This window comes from Haliotis asinina, chromosome 5 (genome assembly GCF_037392515.1).
Source record: "Haliotis asinina isolate JCU_RB_2024 chromosome 5, JCU_Hal_asi_v2, whole genome shotgun sequence".
Lineage (NCBI taxonomy): Eukaryota > Metazoa > Mollusca > Gastropoda > Lepetellida > Haliotidae > Haliotis > Haliotis asinina.
The window spans coordinates 23036148-23062980 of NC_090284.1; the positions used below are offsets into that span (position 1 = coordinate 23036148).

The 26833-nt window shown below is 39.7% G+C and overlaps 1 protein-coding gene across 1 annotated transcript in view; it reads right to left on the reverse strand.

The window, feature by feature from the left end:
- Positions 1–1361: 1361 nt before the first annotated feature.
- The window catches only part of LOC137283509 (polycomb protein SUZ12-like), a 57153-nt gene continuing 31681 nt past the window's right edge, over positions 1362–26833 (reverse strand). Inside the window, exons 4-15 of the mRNA XM_067815049.1 lie at positions 23143–23214; positions 22623–22675; positions 22366–22433; positions 15335–15557; positions 13888–14093; positions 12625–12793; positions 10945–11171; positions 9892–10049; positions 8776–8865; positions 8141–8246; positions 7193–7272; positions 1362–6792 (exon numbers count right to left, since the gene is read on the reverse strand). Coding sequence (XP_067671150.1) covers positions 6582–6792; positions 7193–7272; positions 8141–8246; positions 8776–8865; positions 9892–10049; positions 10945–11171; positions 12625–12793; positions 13888–14093; positions 15335–15557; positions 22366–22433; positions 22623–22675; positions 23143–23214 — 1663 coding nt within the window. The 3' untranslated portion in view covers positions 1362–6581. The remainder of the gene's footprint in view (positions 6793–7192; positions 7273–8140; positions 8247–8775; positions 8866–9891; positions 10050–10944; positions 11172–12624; positions 12794–13887; positions 14094–15334; positions 15558–22365; positions 22434–22622; positions 22676–23142; positions 23215–26833) is intronic.

Here is a 26833-nt window from a genome sequence, read left to right on the forward strand (position 1 = left end):
GTATCCAATGTGACGGAAAGTCTGAATCTGCTTGGCATCCATTGAGATGAAGTAAGGACAGGATTTGAATGGGTATCCATGGTGATGAGGATAGTTTCGGATGACTTTGCATCGTCCTAGATGGAATATGTTGTTATTCATCAGGATGCAGAACTGCAACACCAAGACAACTGGACCAAGCTGACCTTACTGGTGATCATATATGGATGCATCTACTTCCATTCCTTGTCATACCATTTGTCTTGGGATAAACAACATCAATACATCACTTGACTAAACTCTTCAAACTGATATTCACTGGTCTTCAAAACCAATAACATATGAACACTGAATAATATGGATGTTTAACCTTAGATGTATCTGTGACACATGTTTAATATCAAGACAGAAAAATCTCAAAATTATGGCTGTTGTCTTGTGCTTGAACCTGGGACGTTTCAACAAAGTAATGTTAGCACTGACCTGTAATTCAATGAGAGTCTTATTAGTGCTAACATCACTTTGAGGAATGGAATCCTGGTATAAATGGATGTGCTCACTGGATCACATGGCAGGGTTAAACAAATAGCAGTATTGCCTGTAACTGGTACGAAGTGATGCGTGTTTCATATAAAAACATCAATGTTGGATGGATAGTAACTAGATCAATCTGTACTGAAAAACATGCCAACCACTTCACCCTGTTAATCATAAAAAGGACTGAAAGATCTTTAGTGAGAAACTGGAATTAAACAAAAGCATTCTGAAAATAAACCAGCAGTGGATACAAAGGCGATATAATTTACATGGCTCTTCGTCCATTCCTAACCTGGAAGGGCAACTAACCTCAACTATGCGCATCTATTTTTCAGTCACACATCTCAGTATTAAAATACTTTCCAGCTAAATCACATAATGCCCATCAAGTTTTAAGGTTGTAATTATTAAAGGTTTCAAACAAAATTAGTGAGACAGCTAATACACCAAAAACAAATGTCAAATGTTATGACATTATCCGTATCTCAGAAGACTTTCAGAACACTTAATTTCACAGGCCTAAAATTCGGTTACCAGGGAAGATTATTACACGCCTTCAAGTTGGTTGTCATGCTCTTCAGCATATGTTGTGCATCAGGATTTTCTTGGATGAACATGAAGAATATGTTCGAACGGATGAGGAATCAATCATCATTGTGGCAGTGGTTAGGGGACATTTTCATACAAGACATAATCACAATGTAACCATGGTAACCATCACTCTAACAATGACACTTCTATAAAATATGGCACTTCTATGGGTATGACACAGATGAATGACTTCCTGTGTGAAGGTATCTGTTGTGAAGTTAAATAAATAAATACCTGTCCAAAGGAGTAGAAAGTTTGTTTTTTTTTCTGAAAATAACACAGATGACCTATATGGTGTGGCTCTAGATGTTAAACAGGTCATTTAGTATGAGGGCAAAGTTGGTTTGGGCTTGTGCAGGAAATTAAAAATGTTTCACATACAGAGCATTCCCAAATGAAAACATTTTTCGATAGTATGCCTTCTTCATGTCTAACCTTCAAATAAATTAAAAACATGTAGTTTCCATACATTCATTTTGAGCAGCAATATATCTGAATGTTTAGTTAAATGTCTATGGCACTCTATCCAATTGCATATGAAGGGTATGTACCTCCCTGAGCATGTCCGCTTGTTAACTCTTTCAACCTGCTCAAACAAATGACCTGTTGTTTTGGAAACAAGGAACCAAATAACATCCCTTCAGATGATGGATTGAAACACAATAGATGGAGGAATCTGTTTCTTGTGATGCAAACAATAAACAGTCTGTCAAACTACACCAAATATTGGCGATAATATCTAAGATCTTCCTCTCCCATCATACTGAAAATTGTGAATTCATCTGCTTTATTTCTTAGACATTCAGAGTCATTTCAGTCAGTCTAAGTAAACTTAGTCTCAGTGTATTTCGTTACACTCCACCACTGAGTCGAACAAAACGTAGTAGAAGGTCGTGTCAGGTAACCTTTGAGCGACCATTGACCGTCCAATCAAACACAAGACGGTTAAATAAATTTAACCAATCAGACAACGGCTACTATTTAGTGATCGGAGGGACTTTCAAAACATTCACGTCACTGACACAGGTCTCTCCACAAACAAAAATCCGCATATAACACAGTAATTTGATCTGCAGTATATACGCCTTGGGGTTTCTGTTGAAAATTAGCTAATATTTCCGCAAGATAACATTCTTGAATATTGCCAAAAACACTTTTTTCAGCGACTGTTTCCTCGCCGTTGTCATGGTTGTATTTACGCAGTGTGCATCACCCGGAAGAGAGTGTACGCTAAATAGCATTCGGAATAGTTCGGGTACAAACCTTTTCAAGATAAAAAATTCAAAAGGTATGTGCGAATGTGCACTTTCACGATTTGGTAAGCCATGTTCTGATTGGTCAATCTCAAAGGTTACCTGACGCGACCTCCAATAAGGTTTCGTTAGACTCAGTAGTGGAGTGTAATGAAAACTACTGAGGATAAGTTTACTTAGACTGCATTTCAAGCTGACAACTCCAATTCAAACTAAGGCCTGACCAATTTTATATTCGGTTTACACATTTTTGTCTAAAGTTTGAGAACAGATACAGGTGTTCTAGTGTCAAACAAACTGCCTTTAGAAGTAGAAGTCTTGCTCCTTTACATATTAACATTCCGATATTACTTCTCGAACACGGAAAATTTTGATAAAATTGGCCTGGTCTAACTTAGAGGTCATCATGGATGAATAGAGAGCATCCGTTTCAGTCACTGAGGTGCGTAGGCCTAACAGGAGGTACGGTTTCTTCCCCAAGCTCTTTGGCCTCCAACATATCAGGAAATTCCGTAACTATAAGCCCTTTCGTTCATCTGAGTAGTCAGTTATTGGCTGAATGATTTATTCAACTCTGAGCACATTTGAACGAAGACGCCTATTAAAGTATACCTGTATCTTGCTCAAGGACTGGGAAAGAGATCTTTGACAATGGGCCATTTTCAAAATTATCAGCCATTATCTGAATTTAGAATGGGCCACTGCCCATGATGTAAAGGTAAACTTTCAAATTTTAAGGGCCATTTTTCATTCTAATGTGCAAAATGGCCTATAGCCCCTGCCTTTCCCAATCCCTGCTTGCTTAAACTCAGTCTACAGTCAGGCAATATCTCACAGTTAGGCAATCCTGCAAATCCCAGGCAGTATTGTGACAAGGTTGATGGTGACTCAGCTGCCATTTTGGGTGACAGGGTAAGGAGCAGTTGCGCAAGCATGACACAGATAGAAATCAACCTGTAAACTCTATCAGCCCAAATAGTGACAACACCAGATCTGCTTTAACCTTCATAATACCTCAGTTAAAGAAAGCAATCTTTTAGATCTGAACTACCCCTTGAAAACAGCATCACAGATGAACACAATGTAGAAATTTCAGACAAAAACGTCATATTTCTGAATCCGATTCGCTTACTGTGCTAATACATAGCTTCCTGTCTGTAATTGGCAACGTACATAACAGATGAGATTGGTGAAATTCTCATAAACTTTACCAACCATATTTCAGAAAAATAACATTCACTGAAGCACTGACCATATGACCAGTGTTGACAGTGAAAACTTTGAATCTGCTTACACGTGACTGTTGCCTGAAAGAAACAGTTAGGTTCATGATTGTAAGATTTAATATCTACCCTAGAATGAGATTACAAATATTGGCCAGCATCTTCCATGATGAAATAGTGGCACATACATCAGACCATCTGACTTGCTTATAATTAGACTGCCAGGCATGTTATTTCTAGACTGATCTCCACTATTTATCTAGGGCTACTGACTTCAAGTTAGTTTTCCCATGTAAACTGGTACCGGAACGTGCAGGGATGGCAACAAGAAAAGCTTTCCTCAGATGAAAATCTTAACATTTCAATTAAAAATTCTGAAACATCATCCACGGATCAGCTGAACATTGCCATCCCTAAACAAGCTTTGATGGTTTATGTCCAGAGCAAATTTAAGCCATAAATGCAGCCAGATTTTCTTTCTAAATCCCCTACAGTAGAAAACTAGAAACATTGTGTAAAGAGTATATAATATACCTCATAGCTCACTCAAGCATCCAGTTAAGTCAAAGTTATGACTTCATTCAACCCTAACCCCATGTGTCAAGGTTATACATGTTCTCATCCATCATCTGGGTGACCACATACATGTGTTCTAGTGCTCAGGGTTACATTGAGTCGAGACACTTAACCAATATTCCAACTGTGAACCCAAGATCAACTCCATACACTGTACCCATATGAAAATCAAATCCTTGTCTTTGGTGCAAAAGCCACAGGGCTGCAACAATTCACCCTGACTTCAATTTGTTTTTAGATTATTTTTGATACAATTCTTCAAACAAGTAAAAACATCTTATTTCTTTAACTCTCATGGTCAGCTTGTTTTATCACGAAATCCATTGGAGACTTCTACTAACATCAATTCCCATTGGATAATTATCTTGGCATCAGCCAGTCATGCTTTGCCTTATTTCTGAGCTCCAAACGGCTCGAGTTTGAGTCAAAATTACTTTCTCGCTGTGTGGAATTAATTTAAATGGGTATTAAAATACTGAACTGAAACAAAGATAATGGCCATCAAAAACCGAAACTAAGGCGTCAGACTGAATTTCAATGAATCGAACCGAATCGTTGCAGCCCTATAAAGTTGTGCCTTATCCTACTTCAGTAGATAACGTGAAACGGATATTTCAGCCTACAATCCATTGAGTCCTTGCGGCTGGAAGGACCGATCAGGCCCAGTGTAGTCACATGTTTTGCTTTTACTTATCCTACTTCAGACGAATTGAACAAAAATACATCTTATCGTACATTTCTCTCACTGAAAGACAGCGACACTACTGTAGTCACGAGATCGGGCAAATTCATCCACTTCAACCAGATATATTTACTGAATGTCATCCCAGAATAACCTGGATGAAGAATTTTTACAGTCAGTTTTTGATCTGGCGTTCTACAATATACCACTGATAACTGAACAGTGCTTAGGTACAGCTGATCAGTCCCACATAAATCATCAATGCATTGTTGACTAAGTAACATTTGAAAAACATTCTTGCACACTGAAACATTTGCAATAAATAACAGAAGCAAAACCACTATCACAGTCCCTACACTTGAGATCGGATCATGGTTTGAAATTGGAATACATATTACAATACAACTATTGTGAAAAATTTGTATTTTTCTTCATAAAATGTTTCAGAGCTAACTCTCACTGCTGTATTTGGTGGGCCAAGCACTATGAAGTCATTATCCATAGAAACTGTCATGTATTCCTGTTATTCTAACTGCTGAATACCTCTTAGTGAGTTGCTCTAAATTGGTTCAAACTGCAGATTGCTATGTATTTCCAATTTCACAATGGTGAAACTAATTGAAAGTAGTTTGAGACACATTATACTTTTTTACAAATAATTAAACTATATCAGCAAACTAACCTCAATATATTTCAGTTTCCTGTTTTTCATGTTGGGTCTCAGTGAATGATCAACAAAAATATCCAAAACATAATAATACTTACTAAAAAATATGATATAGACTGTAAGGGTGGGAATTGTTCAACTGGATAATATTTTGCATGTGACTATTGACAGCTGTCACACTGCTGTTTATTTCACAATTCCAACACACAGCTGTCTATGAGTTATTCAGCAAGTCTACCATTGATGATGTTTCATGAAAAAAGTGAGATATGTGCACTTCGGACAACTGGGGAATAGTGTATCTAGGAAAATTGATCAAATTCTGAATCCAAGAGTTAAACTTCACAAACTAGAAATGAAACACCCCCAATAAAAAAAATATCCCAAAACACAAACCAACCCCTCCCCCAATCCCCAAACATACCTCACTATGTGCAAATCCCATGTTCTATGTACAAGATGTAACTGATAAAAATATTAAATAATTCTTTACTAGAGCGATGTGGTTGTAATGACCAATGGTCTGAGAGCTATAATATTGTGACTCAGTCTGTTCGTGACAATCAAGTGATTATGGTCACAAGGATTATGATAATCTGAACATAGTATATATTCAGTAATAGTGGTACTGCTCCGATCATTTCATGCAAATGGACAACTCAAGGTCCAGACAGCTTTAACCCATCTAACCTTCAGCACCGCATCTTGAAAGATGCAATGCTTTATACAATATGTACACCTGTGCAAGCAGCACTTCTCCCATTTGTCCAAATGACAGCGTCATCTGCTTCGAATCCTATTAGCAATTTGAAAAACATCCTGCGATATCCGTTTGTTGCTTCTTCTGCATATAAACCATACAAAAAGGTATTCCAAAAGTTCATTGAATTCATTTGCATGATGGCTGCGCACACTTGCAAAATCTTCATTCATTCACTGGGATTTCTTCATGTCAAGGTCACATCCTATATTTTCAGAAGGAACACATTTTGTCCTTTCTGAACTCTCCACACCGTTCAGCTTGACTCTTGGTCCAACAGTAACGATCAAACACTAAGCACAAGGGACTCTCCTCAAGAAGTACTTTCCAGCCTGATCTTCTGTTTCATTATCTCTAGTTGGCCCATGATGTTATGGACGAGGTCTGGCTTGATGAGGCTGAAGTCAAACAAGTTGACCATGTGCAGCATGAAGTTTCTACACAGATTCTTCTCTATAACAGTCTTCCCGTTCTCCTCAATGAATGTCTTGCATGCTGTGCCGAGCTGGCAGTCTGCAATGTACCTGGGAACAAAGAAATAGGAAAGGCTTTGCATTGGAAAGATGTTTCCTTCAGCCAAGTACTTAGAAGAGAGTGGATTGGCCCTCCCTTTGACAGCAAAATATAGTGAGTTTTATGTTGCTTTAAGCAATATCTCAGCAAAATCACAACAAGGGACACCTGACACACTGTGACCATGTGAAGAATCCACATGACAAGCAAACGCTTGAACCACTAGGATTCAACACTAGCCCTTTAAAATTATATTGGCCATGAAAATTATTCTGAAAACTGAATCAGTGAGCGAGCGAGCAAGCGAGATGACATTATTTTGCGTGTTTTTTTCTAACAACATTCCAGTAATGTCGGCAAGAGGGACAAGTAAGAGGGAAGAAGAACTGGAGTGTGTGTGAAGCATCATACTCATGTTTGATGATATGGAGGTTCCATAGCTTCATGAGCTCCTTCTCCCCCTCATTGACATCCGTGAACTCATCAATCATCTGCAACATAACACAACAATATAATGATCTATGACATAACACAACAGTGTGATGATCTGCAACATAACACAACAGTATGATGATCTGTGACAACACAACAGTATGATCATCTGCAACATAACACAACAGTATGATGATCTGTGACATAACACAACAGTATGATGATCTGCAACATAACACAACAGTATGATCTGTGATATAACACAACAGTATGATGATCTGCAACATAAAACAGCAGTATGATCATCTTTCACATAACACAACAGTATGATGATCTGTGACAACACAGCAGTATCATCAGCTGTGACATAACAGAGTGAGTGAGAAAGTGAGTGAGTGAGTGAGTTTAGCTTTAAGCCACACTCAGCAATATTCCAACCATATTCAATAAATAATCGAGTCTGGACCAGGCAATCCAGTGATTCATAGCATGAGCATCAATCTGTGCAGTTGTGAACCAATGACATGTCATTTATGACATAACAGAACAGTATGGCCATCTGTGACATAACAGAACAGTATGATCATCTGTCATAACAGTACAGTATGATCACCTGTGACACAACACAACAGTATGATCATCTGGGACACAACACAACAGTATGATCATCTGACATAACAGTATAGTATGATCATCTGTGACTAAATTAGCATAAAACTGAATGATTTTGCACTATACCAAGGTGTGCCTGCCACAGCCCTTAGCTGAATTAGTTTAAAGTTTCTTTCTATGAACTGTGTTACTCCAAGTTAATACTGGAGGACAAACCCAAAATAAGATGATCTTTTGCACCTTAGATACCTGGATCATCAGTGACTTCAACTATGTAATACAAAGATATATGTGTAAGCTGAAAAAGCAACATACATTTATTGTCTTCTGTCTGAGCCAAAGAGGGTCATTTTCTGCTTCGTTGTCGAAGTCAATCTCCTGAGGTCGGATTGGTGCACAAGTAACCAGGTGATAATACAGTCTGAAACAGCAAAACCAGAATAGGTGAAACACACATAAAATCTCTCTGCCCTTGCCAATCATAAACCTGACTGCATTCACCACACAGCCAGCTGATCATAGTGTATCGTGCCAGTAATCACTACGCACAAATTTTACTTTTTTTTCTCAAGTTGTAACATGTCTCTTACTGTGTGAATGTGCAGTCTCCATCGTAAAACACACATTTATTTTCCACTTCCAGCATTAGATCCAAAGCCAATTTTCTTGCATATCAGAGTACAATAGTGAAGGACGAATACTACATTCAAGTTTAATAATACTGCAAAGTGTTCTAAGCTTTTGAATTGTGTGTTCACTATTCAATGCCACACTACGCAACATTCCAATACATGGCAGTCTGTATATAACTGAGCATGGTCCAGACTCTCCAGTGATCAATAGCATGAACAATGATAAATACAACTGGGATAAATTTGTCAGATCACAATCAAGGCCAAACTTACAGCTGTCCCTAGACAACCAATCTGCAAATAAATGCGTATCCTCACCTATTATGTCCCTGAACAAACTGGCGGTTGATCTGAATGTCATTCTCAGGTTCCATGAACTCTGTGAGTGATGCCTCTGGGCGCTTGGGTCTAAACACAAGGCATCAGCATCGGTGAAATGTTCATCAATTGTCTAGTATACATTGTCCATCACTGTCATATTTAGCCAACCTTGCATTGAGGTCTAATCTGGTGACTTACTGGCAAAAAGAAAGGATCGGTTGAACTGGCGCCGAGTACACCTTACAAGAAGTAGGAAGAGCACATAAATGTGAAAACCCATTTGGTTTGTGAAAGGGAGAGCAGATGTAGGCTTGTGCACATGCAGTGCATGACGATGAAATTGATTGCGTGTGCAGCTGCACATGCCTTGCTCATAAGACTGTCATGCTTCACCCATTGCACTATACTTCCATCATGCACAACTTGGGGCCCCTTCACTCACAATGGCAAGCGCCAGTGGGCGGCACTCACATCATGCTAATTGTCAGGTCAGTGCCCAACTTATCCTTGTTTGCCAGTAAATGATAAACTGTTGAAAAGATCAACCAAACAGGTTGTTAAAACATACTGATTGTAGTGGGTGAGAGAGTTTAGTTTTACGCCACACTCAGAAATATTCCAGCTATATGGTGGTGGTCTGTAAATAATCGAGTCTGTACCAGTCAATCCAGTGATCAACAACATGAGCATTGGGAACCAATGACATCTGTCAACCAAGTCAGCGCAATTGGGAACCGATGACATTTGTCAACCAAGTCATCGAGCCTGACCACCTGATCACGTTAGTCATCTCTTATGACAAGCATAGTTGCCTTTTATGGCATTGGCAAGCATGGGTTGCTGAAGGCCTACTCTACCCTGGACCTTCATGGGTCACGGGTCTTCTGCATAAACAACAATGTCTGAACAAAAATGTCTTAAACATAAATGTCAGCTAACGCTGACACCTTAGTTGATTAATCCATCGAATCTAAATAAAGATTGTGATATCAAAGTTCACTTGGCACCAAAATATGAATGATTTGTTAGACTGTTCTGCAGATGGGCCCTGTGTCAGAGGAAGGGATCTGATCTTAAGATTGACTTTGACGTGAACTCTTTCATTGCCCTCACCTGTACACGATCACATGCGTGACTGGCGTTCTCCTGACTGGGCCATTGCGGCTGAATGCATACCCAATGTGGGAATGAAGATCTTGTGGGTTGCCCACATACGATCCATCGTAACGTTCATTTATTGACACATCAATTCTGGCATCTTTGGAATGAGGCTGAAAAAGACCACAGTTATTGTGTGATGTTTTGAGAAAAAGAAAATAACAAAAAAAAAAAAGAGGATGTTTTCATGCAGGCTGTCTTTAGTCATGCCTGGGTAGGACTCAACCATCTAAAAGTACTTGAATCTATATTTTACTGGGAAAGTGTAATTCCTATATATCCATGTGTTACATCTGAAATCTTTTTTCGTTTTCATAATCTTAACTGTACATTATATTTTAGAACATATTTTTACCTAACATGAACACCTGCCTGATATAGTCAGCATGTCTTCAGTGATCATTTCCAGATCTGGCTGAACAACTTTCCGTGTTTATCAGTTACAACCAGTGTTAGGTTTAAGGCTGCAACAATTCACCCAGACCTGATTCGATTTTCAATACTGGACTCTCGTTTCAATCATATTCAAAGCGATTCTTCATAGAGGGAAAATAAAAATCAGTAACAACTCCCCGAGTCGGCTTTTCTTATCGCTGTCAACTTGGCATGGGTTACTAACAACAACTGTCATTTTATGATTAGACCGGCATCAACCAATTGTGTTCTGCCTAAACTCAGTGCTCCGAAATACTTGAGTTGGGAGTCAAAATGACGTTCTGGCCGTATATAAACAATTTAAAAAGGTTTTCAAATATTAAATCAATCTGGTGATAATGGTTATCAAAAATTGAAACTAAGGTGTCAGATCTGATTTTCAATGAAATGAACTGAACTGTTGCAGCCTCCGCTGTAGTGTAACAACAGGACCAATGAAGATGATGTGATCTTCACGAATAGGTTCACATTAATTATTTCTGAATTTAAAAAAAATGACCAAACTAAACATGCTTCTTTGGAAAAAGATGGAATACTGGGAAGATATATCCAAGACATCACCATGTGACTCACCACATAAAGGAAGTCGAAGCGGGCGTGGTCAAGGCGGAGGTGTTTGAGTAGACTGTAGAGTTGCATGCAGTTTATTGAGCACCATGGACATCGGAGGTCTTCCCTTGCCTCCGTCTGCTGCCTTGTGTTGTTATTGTACAGAAACTGGTAAAATATACGACTTCGCTTCCGGGGGGTTGTTTGATTGGAATCTTTCAACCTGTGGACTGGAGTGTCCTTGTGTTTCCCTGAACAGCAGACGTACATGGATGTAGCAAACAATGTTTAAGTATTGTGCTGGGAGGTTTTCACCTTTGTCCAGTCCACTGACGGAGATTTAGGCCTGCAGCCATAAAAAAACGTCAGGTAACATCAGCTCCTAAATTTTCACATCATGTGCACTTGTTTGGAAACATCATCCAAGAAGTAATGTTTGCTGTTAAGTGTTTATCAAATTCAGCAATATTTCAGTGACATGAAGGTTTGTAAAAATAAGCCTGAACCCGGCAATCCTGTGATTGGTGCAGTTCACAATGTGAAAGTGCAATGATGTCCCACAATCAATATCACAGAACTAGACCACACCATCCATTCAGTACTCTAAAAAGCCTAGAATGTTGAGCCGCACTCAGCAATATTCCAGCTATATGGAGGACGGTCTAAAAGCAGAGATGATGTTGACAGTTGTTCATAAACCACAATCAATTTCATTGATAGTCAAAGGTGAACACATCCTACCCAACAGGTGACACTTGATAACCCACATGCAAAGGTTAGTCAATTGCTCACTTAAAAAAAAAAACCCACAGGAACCAGTATTCGCAGTAAGGTTTGTACGAGGGTGTACAGAAAAAAAATTATAAGTATGTGATCCAAATCTTTTGTGTGTGAAATTTTCATTACAATCCTGAATCATTTCAAAATGATTTTATATGTTGCATTTTTTAGGTACTTTGTAAAATTAATTCGACAGGAATCCATGCATCAAAAACATGTGTTTTTATTTTTTTTCGTGAAAAATGCAGGTTTCTGCATTAACGCAAACACTGGGAACATACTGTACAAGTAAAAAATGGGAATTCCATCAAACATCATTTTGTCACAGATACAACAATTTGGAAATGCTCTCCACTTCTACCACCATGTTTTGAAAGGTTTGCTGATATGAATGGTGTAAAATTGTTCAAACAATTTTTCAGCTAGGCTTGTATGATGCACTTTGAAATCTTGGAAACCATATGTTTGAATGGCTGCTGTTGCTGGACTATCACAAGAGAATGAAACAGTTGACAATCTGAAGTTTTCATTCAACGTCAAGTTCATCGGAAAGTGTTGTAATTCTATAGACAGTACGTAATAACTGTCCTGCCAATATAATCAAGTCTAGATCTGAAGAACCAATAGCAAACAAAACAAACAATATCAGGCAGTCACACCTTGTTCTAAGCCTATCTGAATACAAGTCAGCTCTTGCACTACAAGCGGTCTCTAGGAACATATCCTGGGATGTGAGGAACAAATGACTGCCCAGCCAAGTCATGCTTGTTAACATCATCTATGGATACAAATACATACAAATTAATGGCTGACAACTTCTTCTTTATTGCATCCATAAAGTTGTATGATTCATTCTTGTCTCACCAACTCCTACAATGCTGGGCAAACAATGATTAATGCACCACATGAATTCTAGCTGCCTACCTGAGTTATCGTTATCCAGGATATGGTTAGCGAGCTGGTTGTTGTTGATGAACTCTTCCTGAGCTGCCTTCACACTTGCATGGTCCTCTGCACCCTGAGCAGTCTCTGTCCAGCGTAGGCTGAACTTGAGTGTTGGACATTTGTTAAAAACCTCAAATGGTCCCACTGCCTGTGTATGGAAACATCAACATCATGATATGATTGTTATAACACTATGTGAGAGGGTTTGGAGACGTTGAACAGTATTTCATGAAAGCTGAACGTGATGCCTTACAGGCACCATGCTGGTTCGTGGCTCCTTCTCTGTGCACCAACTTGTGATATGCAAGACAGGGCCCAGCTAACTTCTGGTAAAAGATTTCTGGTAATAAGTGTATATTCGTGTTCTGGTTCCAAACAGATCGCCTCTAGTGTACAACTGTTCTTGGCTGTCACGACTGTTGACAGTTGTGAAAATTACTGTCATCTGACAGCCATGAGATCATTCGAAAAGGTATGAAACATTGTTGTTCACTGGAAGTACAAAACAATGTAAGATGTACAGACCCTACTTTCGAGGAGAGGTATGAAACCGATGAACCAAAAATATAATCAGACCAAATCTGAGTTCAAAACCTTTGACCACTTAATTGGGGCATGTCTGTGGAACATAACTCTGAAGAGGAAACTGCTACACCTTATAGCAAACTGTGCTCCAAATTGTGGATCAGTGAGTGAATTTAGTTTTAACTTTCATTTAAATTTGTCAAAAAAAACTTAGCATCTGATACTGAAAAACAATGATGGTGAAAGGAGATGATAGTTGGACAGTGAATGAGTGCATGAGTGACTTGAGTTTTACGCTGCACTCAGCAATATTCCAGCTATATGGCGATGGTATGTAAATAATCGAGTTTGGACCAGACAATCCAGTGATCAACAACATGAGCATTGATCTGCGCAATTGGGAACCAATGGCATGTATCAACCAAGAAAGCGAGTCTGACCACCCGATCTCCTTAGTCACCTCTTACGACAAGCATAGCCACCTTTTATGGCAAGAATGGGTTGCTGAAGGCCTTTTCTACCTGGGACCTTCACGGGTCTGATAGTTGGACAGAAGTGCATCATTCTTCTTTGGTATATGATACAATATCTAACATGTGTATTCTATGCTTAATGGAGAATAGACAAATCATTATTACAGATGTAGAGTGATAGTAATCTCTTTTAAAGAGGTACTGATTTGATTTTGAGAAAAAACAATGGACCAGGCACTGTTACCTTTCCATCCATGACTGTCTCCCATGCTGCCTGTCCTTTAGGAAGAGGTTGGGAGCCCAGGTCCTGTAGGGCCACCTCGTAGTCTCCATCAGTGAGCAGACAGCGTCTGTGCTTATCATATATGACTAGTTCGGCCCCATAATGGAGGGAGTCTTCATCATGGGAGAATGTTTTGCCATTTTTCCTACGCTTATGAGGTGGTTCATCTGTAAAGAAGGAGCACATCATCAATTACTTAAATTACATATTGCAAACATTTATACATTTAAAAAATATGGTTCCCTTTCATGTCTTAACTCCCATATTTGGTAACCATGGCGATAAGGACTGGCAAATTAAGGTGATGATTTATTTATTAAGGTGATATCTTCCATATTCTTTTTTTTTTTTGGTCTGAGTCTCTGAGTGTGTTTTGTTTCAAGTTGCTTTTAGCAATATTTCAGCAATATGACAAAGGACACCAGAAATAGGTCTAAGAAATTGTGCACATGTGGGGAATTGAACCCTGGTCTTTGGCGTGATGAGTGAATGCTTTAACCATTAGGCTACCTCACAGACCCTACATCTTATTGAAAGCAATGGCAATAAACGTCTTAATATTTCCTAAATTACAAAATTGCACTTGTACAAAGTTATGTTACTAGGCTTCATTAGAAAATGGAATATTTTTCTTTGATGTTACACACTGTCCTACAACTTCAAACCTGACCAACACTAGCAATCTAGTCTAGCAGGTAACTTACACCAAGAGGGTATAGTTTAAGTTGTAAGACAAGATCAAGTTAAAACCTGGCTGCAGCTTACTACCGACAAGGTACAAGGTTAGAGTCAGGGAAAACCAATGGTTGACAACACGAGGGTACACTCAACCAGGGCATAGTCAAAACCTGATCCTGTGATTGTCACAACCCATCAGGATAGCATCAGCAGGACCCATAGTGATCGGGTACACACTACCAGGGCACAGTCAAAACCTGATCCTATGATTGTCACAACCCATCAGGATAGCATCAGCAGGACCCATATTGTCAGGGTGCACTCTACCAGGGCACAGTCCCCACCTGATCCTGTGATTGTCACAACCTATCATGTGATTTACAGTCACAACCTGGTCCTGTGATTTAGCTAGAATTCAAAAACAGGTATCCTTGCAGACAAACATGGAAAAGGTATTTCGTGAAAAATGCATCCACATATAGTTTGTGATTTCAGAAGATTAAAGGTTTGTTACACTGCAGTGAATGCAATACTGAAGTAATAAGCATTAATGAGAATATCTCTTCACTGATGAACTTGTGTTATCAGAGTTGAGAGACATGAGAAGTGAGAAGAGAGAGTCTCAGATAAATCTCTTCAAATGAACACCAAGAACCACTTCTTTCCCGGCATCCCCTCAAGGGTCATCCACTTGACATTCTACAAACTCTGTTGTATCTTCAAAGCTCACCTGAATCATACAAATCTCCATTACAGACACCATTGGGGAGATGGCGGCGGACAGGGCAGACTACTTTGATGACCAGTACATAGGAGCGGACGGCATGACCATTATTGTGATGAAAATTGTCATGACCTATTGTCAGTGTGTTGGCAGGAGAGATGTCAACATCAGGGTTGAGGCTGACCTTGACCTTTCCCAGGACTGTTTGCATTACGGGAGATGACACATCCTACAACAAAGGGAGAAACAAACCCTTATTTCAGTTGAACAGATATACAATGTATGTTTAATTCAATTTTACAATGGTAGGGTCTTTTAAGCATAAAGTTGGTTACAGATTAATATTTTCTGATTATAACAGGATACAACATAGCCTTGATATTAAGTGAGTGAGTTCACTCAGCACAATATTCCAACTCTAAGTCTGTAAATAATCAAGTTTGGACCAGACAATCCAGTGATCAACAACATGAGCATCGATCTGCGCAATTGGGAATCGATGACATGTGTCAACCAAGTCAGCGAGCCTGACATCCTGATCCTGTTAGTCGCCTCATATGACAAGCATAGTCGCCTTTTATGGCAAGCATGGGTTGCTGAAGACCTATTCTACCCCGGGACCTTCACGGGTCTTGATGTTAAGTAAGAGATTGGCAATGCTTGACTGCTTCAGTCCACACTCCAGTCCATTTGTCTCAAAAGTGAACTGATGAATTGGAATCTAACTCGAAAAGTAATAAACATAAAATGCTCAATGAAATGATCATTAAATTCTCAATGAAAAATGCTGATCATAATCTAAACATCAGTCCAAATCTGAGGTTTTAGAAGCATGTACACCCTATAGTGTTTCCTCCAGAGTGTTTTAGAAGGGCGCTGCAACCTGCCCTTTTCTTCTTGCGCCCTGCCCCTTTTTACTGCGCCCTGCCCGGTACTTGCTAGTTGTGACAGAGTACAGGAACAGACTGAAAGTCAGCAACTGTAACAAGCATCTCATGATCAGCCTAAACACTGACAGCCACAATGACACCTACTTGGAAGCTGTTGTGAAAAGCTTCCTTAGAAAAAACCAAAGGAGACTGTACGTTAATAATACATGAGGCTCAATCTGATCATTTTGTTGTGGGTTTTACTGTGGTTTGTGCCCTTTTCAAACGAGGGTGGCCTTTTCCGTAGAAGCTTCAACCTACCCTTTCCGTGGTCTGGAGGAAACACTACCCTACATATAAAAAAGCTGTTTATAATCTGTGTTTCATTGAGTATTGTAAACCAAAAGTCACTGTGTTCTGTAAACTGACTGGTTGAAAAACATGATCAATTGGTATCCGATTCCTGGACACTACAAGACTATTCGCTGCGTATTGACACGTAGAAACATCATGTAATTTTCTGAATAAAATGGATACTTTATACTTATCCTGACTCATGCTTAATTGCTTATCTCCTTTTCCTGGCAAAGGTAGCAGAACACATGAAATCCTTTAAAGTTCCCTTCTAAAAGAAGTGGACGTAAACTTCACACTCACCCATGAATTACTGTTGTCAGCTGATCGGCCATGATACTAACTTTCTCCTAAAATTGCCCGACACGAGAACATGAGAATTCAGTGTGACAGTGAGGGCTTTCGACATGAGTCAGGATAAGTATAAAATATCAATTTTATAAAGAAAATTACATATTTTTCTTAAACCTGACTCATGCTTAATTGCTTACAGAATCCGACGGAAATGGAGGTGGGTCAGACCATGCTGGATTCTGCTGGCTGTTCCAAATTACATCCAGTAATTCCCCCCTAACGTGGGAACTTGTAACGGCGATAATTCAGTCCTATTCTTCTAACATTCACTGTAGATTTTGAGGGGGATGAAGTCCAGTAGAACTCATCTTCCGTAGAAGGCCTCGTTGACTGGCACGTGATGACATCAAAAGTAACCAGCGTCCTGCTAGTTTCTGATGCAACTAAATGTCAAGATATCGCAATCAAGACTAGTTGCGACCCTTCTTCATGTACAAGTATCTTCATTACGAGTACAGGGTCCTAATCACTCATGCTAGTCCGTTCAAGACGTGTGCATGGACTTTCCACCATTATACTCCGCAGAGCTTCCACAAGTCATGTGATAAATTGGGTGAGTGAAGTCATAGCCTTCGGGGAAATGTTAGTTGCTGAGCAATGACAAGTGGCCCAAACTGATGAATGCCAGTGACGTCCTCCGTGGCTCTCTCTCGCAGGTAATGTTTGACTTCCAAAAACAGCTCTCCATTATAGTAGATAATTTCCATGTAGCACTAGTGTAGAAGCTAGGGCCCTGACTTCATGCGGGTTAGAGGCTCGCGAAGGGTCTAATCCTGCTGCTTTATATGGTCTGAGTGTGACAGCTCTGATGCACACTGAGATAGTGTTGTGGGACACTACCGTACGTGTCTCAGTAGATATAGAGATAAATAGGTGCTTGAACCGCTGTCTTCTCGACTTGGTACGGGCAATGTATATCTTCAATGCTCTGAATGAACATAATGCTAATTCTTGTGTATCATGAGGTAGCAAGATTGAAGACAAGGCCGGTATAAGGAAAAGTCTATCCGGTTGATTGTTTGCGATGAAATCCCATCGTAGACCCAAAAGAGCTGCTTCTTGGTGACTTGTATCCAACTTGGTTCGATAAAGACTAGAGCATGAATTTCTGACATTCTTGCAGCTGTAGCCAGGGCAAGTAAAAATAGCGTCTTTTGAGTCAGCATTTCAATTGAAGTTCGATTGAGTGGCTCACACGCATCACTTGTAAGATGTTAGAGTACAACGTTTAGGTCCCAAGCTGGAGCTCTAAATCTGTGTTGCTGATCTTTTAACTTGAATGAGCGTAGTAAGACAAGAAGCTCTGGTACTTTTGTCAGCTTGGTCCCTGTTCCCATGGTGACGACTGAGCTGAGAGCTGCCAAGTATGTAGACAATGTAGAGCCTTTCAGACCTCTGGAATGATGTAAATCAGATAAATAATCTGCCATTTGAGGAGGAGTCGCTTTCTTCACCAAAAATCCCTTTTTCCTGGCGTACGCCTCAAATCGTTTCCACTTGTCATTATAAAGTGTCTTTACTCTTCTATAAGTGTTGGAAACCAATCTCTCGTTGGCCAGTAGGGCGCAACCAAAATCAGTTGTAACCCCTTCGTTTGTCTGATTTTCTTGCTGACTTTCGGTAGCAGTACTGGAGGGGGAAACACATACGCGTTTAGTCCTTCCCACTGAGTGCTGAGAGCGTCTGTTGCCCAGGCTAAGGGATCTGGTACTGGTGATGCAAAGGTTGTTGTCTGTTTGTTGAACCTTGTTGCAAATAGGTCTATTTGCGGTGATCCGAGTGCCTGACTGATTAGTTTTAAAACGCTTCCCAATGCCGCATCCATTCTGTTGGGGCTGGATGAAGAGGACGGGATAGGGCATCTGCCATGATGTTGCAGACTCCTGGTGTGTGACATGCTTTTACTTGAAGGTTCAGACTGTTGACTTGGTTGAAAAGTTGAAACGTCAGGTGTAGTAGAGAGAGTGATCTCATTGACCCTTGTTTGTTTATGTAAAAAGCTACTGTTGAGTTGTCCATGTGGATCATTTATAGCTTGTCTCTCAGTGCTATCGACCAGTGGTGGATTGCATGAATGACCGCTTTCATTTCCAGCTGGTTGATGTGAAGAGCCTGTTCCTCTATGTTCCAGATACCGGCTGCTACCTCGTTTCCTAGATGAGCTCCCCATCCTTGTAGAGATGCGTCTACATAAAGGTGGTTGTTCAATACCGGCTCTAACATATAGGTTCCTGCGCAGACATTCGATCGGCGAGTCCACCACAGGAGAAAGGGTTTCAAACTGTCTGGGAGCGGAATCTGACCTCTGTTGTTGTGATGAAGATTCAAGAAGTGTTGTAACGGACGCAACTGCAGTCTTCCTCTTCTGGTCATATCTTGCGCTGACATGAGGAGACCTTGTAGACGCTGCCATTCTTGAAATGTCAAAGGAGAGAGTAGAGCTTGCATTATCATTTCTTGAACCTTGACCCACTGGTCCTCTGGAACTACAATCTGATTCAATGTAGTGATGAAACGAATCCCGAGGAATTTGATATCTTGTTGAGGTTACAGTTCCGACTTTTGGTGATCAGTTGTGTTAGTAGCCTGATTGTGAAGTCTAACTATAGTCCGAGTTGACTTTTCTCTTGATGTGCTCGTATGCCGTCATCCAGATAAAAAGCGCTGCGTAGCCCCATGAGGGGTAGATAGTCGACGATAGGTTTGGTTACCCAAGTAAATAGCCATGGGGCCGAAGATAGTCCAAACGGTAGAACCCTCCATTGGTAGTGCTTACCGTTGAAAAGGAAGCACAGATATTTCCAGGATTCTCGATGAATAGGGATATGCAGGTATGCATCTTGTAGATCTATGCTGGCTAGATAGTCTGCTGGTAGAACAGGCAGGTGGGCAAGGTGCACGTGTGAAATTGACACATGTGATTTGCTTGGCATTCGTGATTGCAGTACCTGAAACAATGAGATTATCACACGACGCTAAGTCAATTAGTTGCAAAGGATTTAACTTTTTTTCAAAACGAAGGTGAAAGGGGCAGGCCTCAATATGCTTTGGCCAAGTATCGTTTACGAACTGCACGTGCTGCTGGGATGACGGAAGGGAAGTTAAAAACTGTCTTGAAAAACTGTGCCGATTCAACCTTCACTGACACAAATGAGGGGACCGTCTCAAAACCCACATGATGTGAGAAAGTTGATTCATTTCAACAACAGCTGGTTAGAAATGCCATTAAGTCTCTATATAAACAAAATACCTTTGTCTCTCTGCGTATTCTGAAAAGGCATATGGAAACAAATCATTCTTTGGTCATTTCAAAATATCAGCTATGGAAGTTGCTTCACAAATTTGGTTTCCGTTACAAAAAAGTAGGCTCAGAAAATAGATGTGCACTGTGAGAGAGGTCTGATATTGTTCGACTAAGAAGCCAGTACTTACGCACAATTCGAAAGAAACGTACAGACGGTTACGAGCCTGTATATTTGGACAAAACATGGATAAATGCCTCCCATACGACAGGGACACAATGGTTCGCTAGCTCCTCTTCAGAGTCCTGTGCCAGAAAATTACCACTTGTCAAGGGAGAGCGACTGATTGTGCGCCATGCTGGTTGCAAGAGTCGGGGACTCCTACCTGGCTGCTCCCTAGTCTTCAAGGCCTAATCAAAAGACAACTGAGACTATCATACCGAAATGAACGGGATGCTTTTCTTAGAATGGGTACATAATCAATTGGTACCAGCACTACCCCGCAAAAGTCTGATTGTCATGGATAACGCCCCATATCATGACGTTCAAATACCTAATACAAAGGCCCCAACATCTAACAGTAAGAAGGGGGACATGATAGAATGGCTGCGAAAAAAAAAGCACTATCGTATCCAGAAAAAGTAAGCAAACCTGTTCTGTATGACACCATAAAGTCAAATAAAACCACACCTGTCTTTAAGGTTGATGAGTACCTTACAGAACATGGTCATTCAGTTTTGCGATTGCCACCCAATCAAGCCAGTCGTCATCAGGGTAGACTGTGACGACAGCGACACCAATTCGGACAACAGTGTCTTCTGAAAGTGGCAACACTGACTCCCACTGAACATCTCAAGTGGTAACCAGATAACGGCTTTTGAGATGACCCCATCTTCACAACACACGCTTGTGGCTTGTTGATTACCTGGCTGTTCTACCAGCAAGTGCACCCCTGCCCCCTCGTACAAAACAGCGAATGGTGACAAGAAAATGATGATTGTTTGTTAAACAACTTTTCTTTTTCATTGGGGTGTCCCAAATTAGACACATAATCAGAGCTGGTCTGTCGATTTCATGTCGATGTGCAAAATTTTGTTTTGTTGCAATTATTAGATTTTGTGTTAGTGCGCAATTCATCGGTCTCAAATTGAATTAAACGGACTGTAGATAAAGACACAACAATCACAGATTTGTATAATAATAATAATATCTATATACAAGCCAAATACTACATACAACACATATTTAGTTAAAAAAAACAAAAGAATGAAAAACTTATTGACGTATGCGGGACCCAAGGAGCCTCCAGCCGCCCTCGTCAGGCGACAGGGAAAGAGTGATTATCATGGCAGCTGACCATGTGCGCAGGAGGGTAGGTAATTCATGGGCGAGTGAATTTTACGTTCGCTTTTTTTAAGAAGGGAACTTCAATGGATTTCAGGTTTTTCACTACCTTTGCCAGGAAGAGGAGATAAGCAATTAAGGATAAGGAAAAACATAAACAATTGTTTTGTTGTGTCTTCAGCAGTGGTGACGTCATTCAAATCATGTCACAAATGAGCAGCTCCAGATGCTGCCACAGGAACCAGCTGAAATGGCCAACTGATGACTTTTCACTGCTGTACTTGTACTCGTACTCGTACTCGTAAACGAGTGTGGACAGTAAAGCCCTTTGGTTTACTTTTTTGTTTACAATTTTGATAGACATCATGTGCTGGCCAATTTCCGGGTGTTATTGAGTATCTGAAGCATGGGAATATTTCATTTGAAACCTCCGGCTGACGTCGTCAGTTCCAAATGTATTCCCCTGCTTCAAATACTCAAGAACACCTGGCCAACACATGATGCTTATCTCCTAATTATATGTTTATAAGTTTTAAGAGATAGATTCCAATACACTGGTCTGTTTGGGGGTCAAACAGACTTACAATATTGTGTCAGTCTTAGTGACAAATGTTATCATGGTTATTAATAAAAGATACCCTTTCCCCAAAAAATGCTTTCATTCATATGCAAAACAACTTCAACTTCTTGGAGTAAGAAGTAGCAGAATAACTGATAGTTAATTATGTTATTCCAAATCAATCCTGATTTCTGAAAAATTCACTGCAAAAATCTTTACAATGCCTTCAAAATAATAACAAAACTCTTGATATCTAAAATTTGTTTACCAATAATCCAACAAACATGGAACAAAAACACGAAGTGGTTGACAAACCTTCCTCTTCTTGTGACATATTTTCAGCAATAGTATCTCAACATCAGCAGTATCATTGTCACTTGGAACTGGAACAAATATCAAACCACTGTAGGCATACGAGATTAATATTACAACAACCAAATTGACCAGAAAATGAAAACAATGTTGTTGGGATAATGAATGTGCCGATTCACCATAAATAGATATCTGTGTTAGTATTTGTAACTAGTGTCCACTCTAAAGCAGGATAGAAAGGAATATGAAATTGAACTTACTCCCAGGGTCCGCAAATCCTTTAAAAGTTAAATTCATGAACTCTGACTTGTAGCTGAAAGTTCAACAAAATACATTTCATAATTCCAAGTTATTTCATAAATAAATTCATAAAATTGTGCATTACAAATTGTTGAAGTTATTTTAATACCAATTGCAATCAGCTAAAATGACTAAGTGAGCTCAAATACTGAACTCAACCCTAGACTAATAGCAGAACAAATGGAATTATTATGGCATTAAGGTAAACTAATGTTTTTGTCGTAACACATGCCATTACTGAAACTTGAGTGACTGACATGTACAAGTAACACTGCAGTGAACTGATATCTCATTAGTGTGGTATTGTTTGTGTTACTCGAATTATACTTATTGCTTTTATCTCATTATCAACAAAAACACATAAAAACACAAAATAAATAAATAAATAGAAAAAAAATAAAAATAAATAAATAAATAAATAAATAAATAAATAAATAAATAAACAGACATTGTCTCCCTCTCAATCAAAACTTAACTTACTTTGTTATTTGTGCCTCCCTCCGCCGTTTAGCTTCAACTCGCGACAATAATGAGTCAATTTTAAAGGTTTTCCTGTAATAAAGAAAATAAATTTGTTTACGTCTGATCCAAGTTGAATAAACCTGTGTCATGTCATTCAACATAATGATCAATGCTATACTCTGAAAGCAAAACATCCGCATGTGACATACAATAACAACAATGCGGAAGTAAATAGTCTTGGCTCTGCAAGTGGCCATGCGTTTTCTATTTTTAGCACCACGTAAGAGGGACCATTGCATGATCAGATCGTTACTGTCAGCAGTTGTATTCTCTTTCGAACTTACATTGCCGACTAGGTAATCGCATCAAGGTATATTGGTCATACATTTACTACAACATATTTCCAATCCAATGTCAGCGTTGTGGACAACATAAAGGCATGCTGAATTAGCTATTAATTCCATAACGACGAGCCCTCCCTAAACATGGCGCCGAAAGGCAATACTACCCGATAAAGATAGTTCATGCCTCTAAACCACAACGCCTTTATACACAAAAACGACACAGTGGCGATATGGTTTAAGTGAAAACGGAATCTATCTGATTGCAAGAAAGCTCGATTTCCCGCTTTTACCATAATGTATTACAGAAGCAGGTGACTTTAAATTTAAAGGTCACATGCAACCAAAAAATCAAGCATAATTAAAACACATTTTTCACTTATTCATGACATATAATATACATTGCTGCTTTTAAAAAAAACAAATAAACAAAATTATAAGCGTACAATCGCGATTCAAAAGTGCAATATTTTGTACTTGGGCTTACTTCCCCCGAAACGAAGCCCTCGGGAGACCGAACCCAGTCATAGCGGGTGGATATGCACTCAAGTGTAACGACGGCTTCCGATTGGCTCTTCAATTTGCTGATATGCTGAGGGTTCATTGTGTGTACAGAAAGATGATCTGTTTGATGGGCATGTTAGAAGTATAGCCAGTCACCAGAAAGTAAGATTCTTTATGGATAACAACTTCTTTTTGTGTACTTGATGCGTCGTTTCAGTATGGATTCATATACTGTTGTCAAACAAAATCATATACACTAAAAGAAGTCGTTATCCATGAAGAATGTATATAGAGATGTTGGGTTTGGAAAATACATGTTCTCTGAATTTTCGTTCGATCCAATCAAAAATTATCTCAGCAGAGATGGTGAACTGGAAACTGTCGTTCGTCCAAGTACAAAGCAGGACTTGAAGCTGACAAGAGTTTGCACCATTTTCCGTTAGATCCAGTCATCCGAAAAAAATGAATGTAGTTTCTTTGCAACCCACAGACATAAAAACATGTCATGTGTATCACACGTGCCTAGTTACATAATGTGGCTGACACGGGACTCGGGTGCACGAGTCATAAATCATCTTATTTTCTTTATGTCGTATAGTCTGATAGGTGTTAAGTTCAAATCGCACGTGGTCAATGATTGAAGCTGTGTATTGCATGTTGTCTTAGCAGACGGGCAGGCAGACATATAGGCGTGAATAATCCAGACACTGAGCTTTCTCTGTGACAGAGACTGCTTACGAGTACATTATTTACTTGTTTGTGTACACAACATTAGACAACTGCTCACAACCTCAGACGCTGGGCATGCATACTGTTTCAAGCTCCATGAACCTATTCACTGCGCATGCGTAATGGACGCAGCGCAGCACAGCCATTGAAACCAGTTTTCCCCCCAGCGCTGGGGGGAATTTAGTGAAACGTTTGAACTCCGATTTCGCGGGCTTTTTTTTCATCGCGATTTTTTCAACTTTATAGGTTGAATTGGCATTTTTTATGATTTGTTTCGGTAAGTGCATACCGAAAGGTACCAGAATCTGCAAAGTTGTGTTTTACGTTGCATGTGACCTTTAAATAAATAAATAATAATAATAAAAAAACCAGAAATTTTAATCGAATGCAACAGTGCTTGCTTAATCAAAAACACACTGGATTGTGGACATACTTCAATAGACATACACATAAGCTGTCAACTAATAATGAATCATCTATGCCCAGGTAAACATAGTTCAGTAATTCAGGTATGTGATTCTTTAACAATCAATGAGAATGATGCACTTCTGCCCGACCATTACAAATAAAGCTTCTTCGATGGCGTAATACACATGTTCAATGTACTGATAGATACGCGAAGCATAAGGATTTTGATCTTAATCAAGATCACGACAGTTCTAATTGCGGTGCACCATTAAGCAGTCCGCATACATAACCCTTGTCCGCTGAGCTGACAGGACTGTCAGAGACGAACATTATCCGGTAACACTGCTGCGACCGCAAGCGCGAGGATTTCAAGGTCGGTGACAGTTTGAAGAAAAAATCCAATATTGACACATATCCACTAGGCTGAATAAGGCTGTAGGCAAGAGACGGAAAAAAAGGCTTGCGTGTTACGAGGGCCTGCGACGCTTTCGTTGTACCTGCTGACTGACTGAATGTAAATAAATAAACAGCCTCTGAAATAGTTGCCGATTGTTAGGGTTGTTTTGATCATTACTCACACACATTAGTTTTCTCTGTACAGTCACACGTGGCAGTTCCATGGAGATATCTCAAGCAGTGTAGTCAGTGAAACCCCAAAAATATTTTCAGGGTAATTACGGCCGTAATTACGGTTTATGACCGTGCAGTGAGTGAATTTAGTTATACGCCGCACTCACCAATACTTCAGCTATATGGCGGCCGTCTGTAAATAATCGAGTGTGGACCAGATAATCCAGTGATTATTATCACGAGCATCGATCTGCGCAATTGAGAACCGATGGCATGTGTCAACCAAGACAGCGAGCCTGACCACCAGATCCCATTGGTCGCCTCTTACAAGCATAGTCACCTTTTATGGCAAGAATGGGATGCTGAAGGCCTATTCTACCCTGGACCTTCACGGGTCACAGTATTCAAACTCTACTGCGGTGGTGGACACGGATACAGAAATAACATGGGTGTTACTGTTTATTTCGTAGGTTTGAACACAACTAAACTGTGATTTGTTAAATGCCCTATCGTTTGCACAACTTTTATTTTTAACACTCTGTAAAATCATTCGAAGTAGATAAGCACACGAGAGAATCACGTTTACCCAATGAAATTTCGTCATAGTCAAAACGTACCTTTCTATTGCAAGCAAAATAAATATACCATGCAAACGAGACGTACTCTCCACAGGTTCGCGTACACAATTTGTGTTAAGCGCTATGTACCATTCACCTTTTACTTCTTTTATGTAACTGGTATGCTAGATAATTGATAAAGGGATTTTCAATGTCTGTGCTCTTCTTGAAAGTTACTATATTTACTTCACCCAAAGCAACACACGTGTAAATGCATCTTCCCGTTTAGAGGGTGCTGCAGTTAGCTGTTGCCACGCACTCATTGTTTACCTTGCAAATAGAACACTTAAATCTCTGAATTTCATTTAACATGGGATAAAAATTGTTTCGCAGTTTCAAATCGTTATTCTTGGTTTGCATTACAAGGGGGTACACACATTAAATGTAACACCGTGAACAAGTGGAGGTGGTCTAAGTTAACGGTTATCACATGCCGCCCGTACATTTTTTCACTGTTCCAACTACTGCACTTATCCCCGTAAACTACGATCGTTTGCTAAACAACTTTTAGCCCGAGTTGAAAACAACTTTGTGATTAAA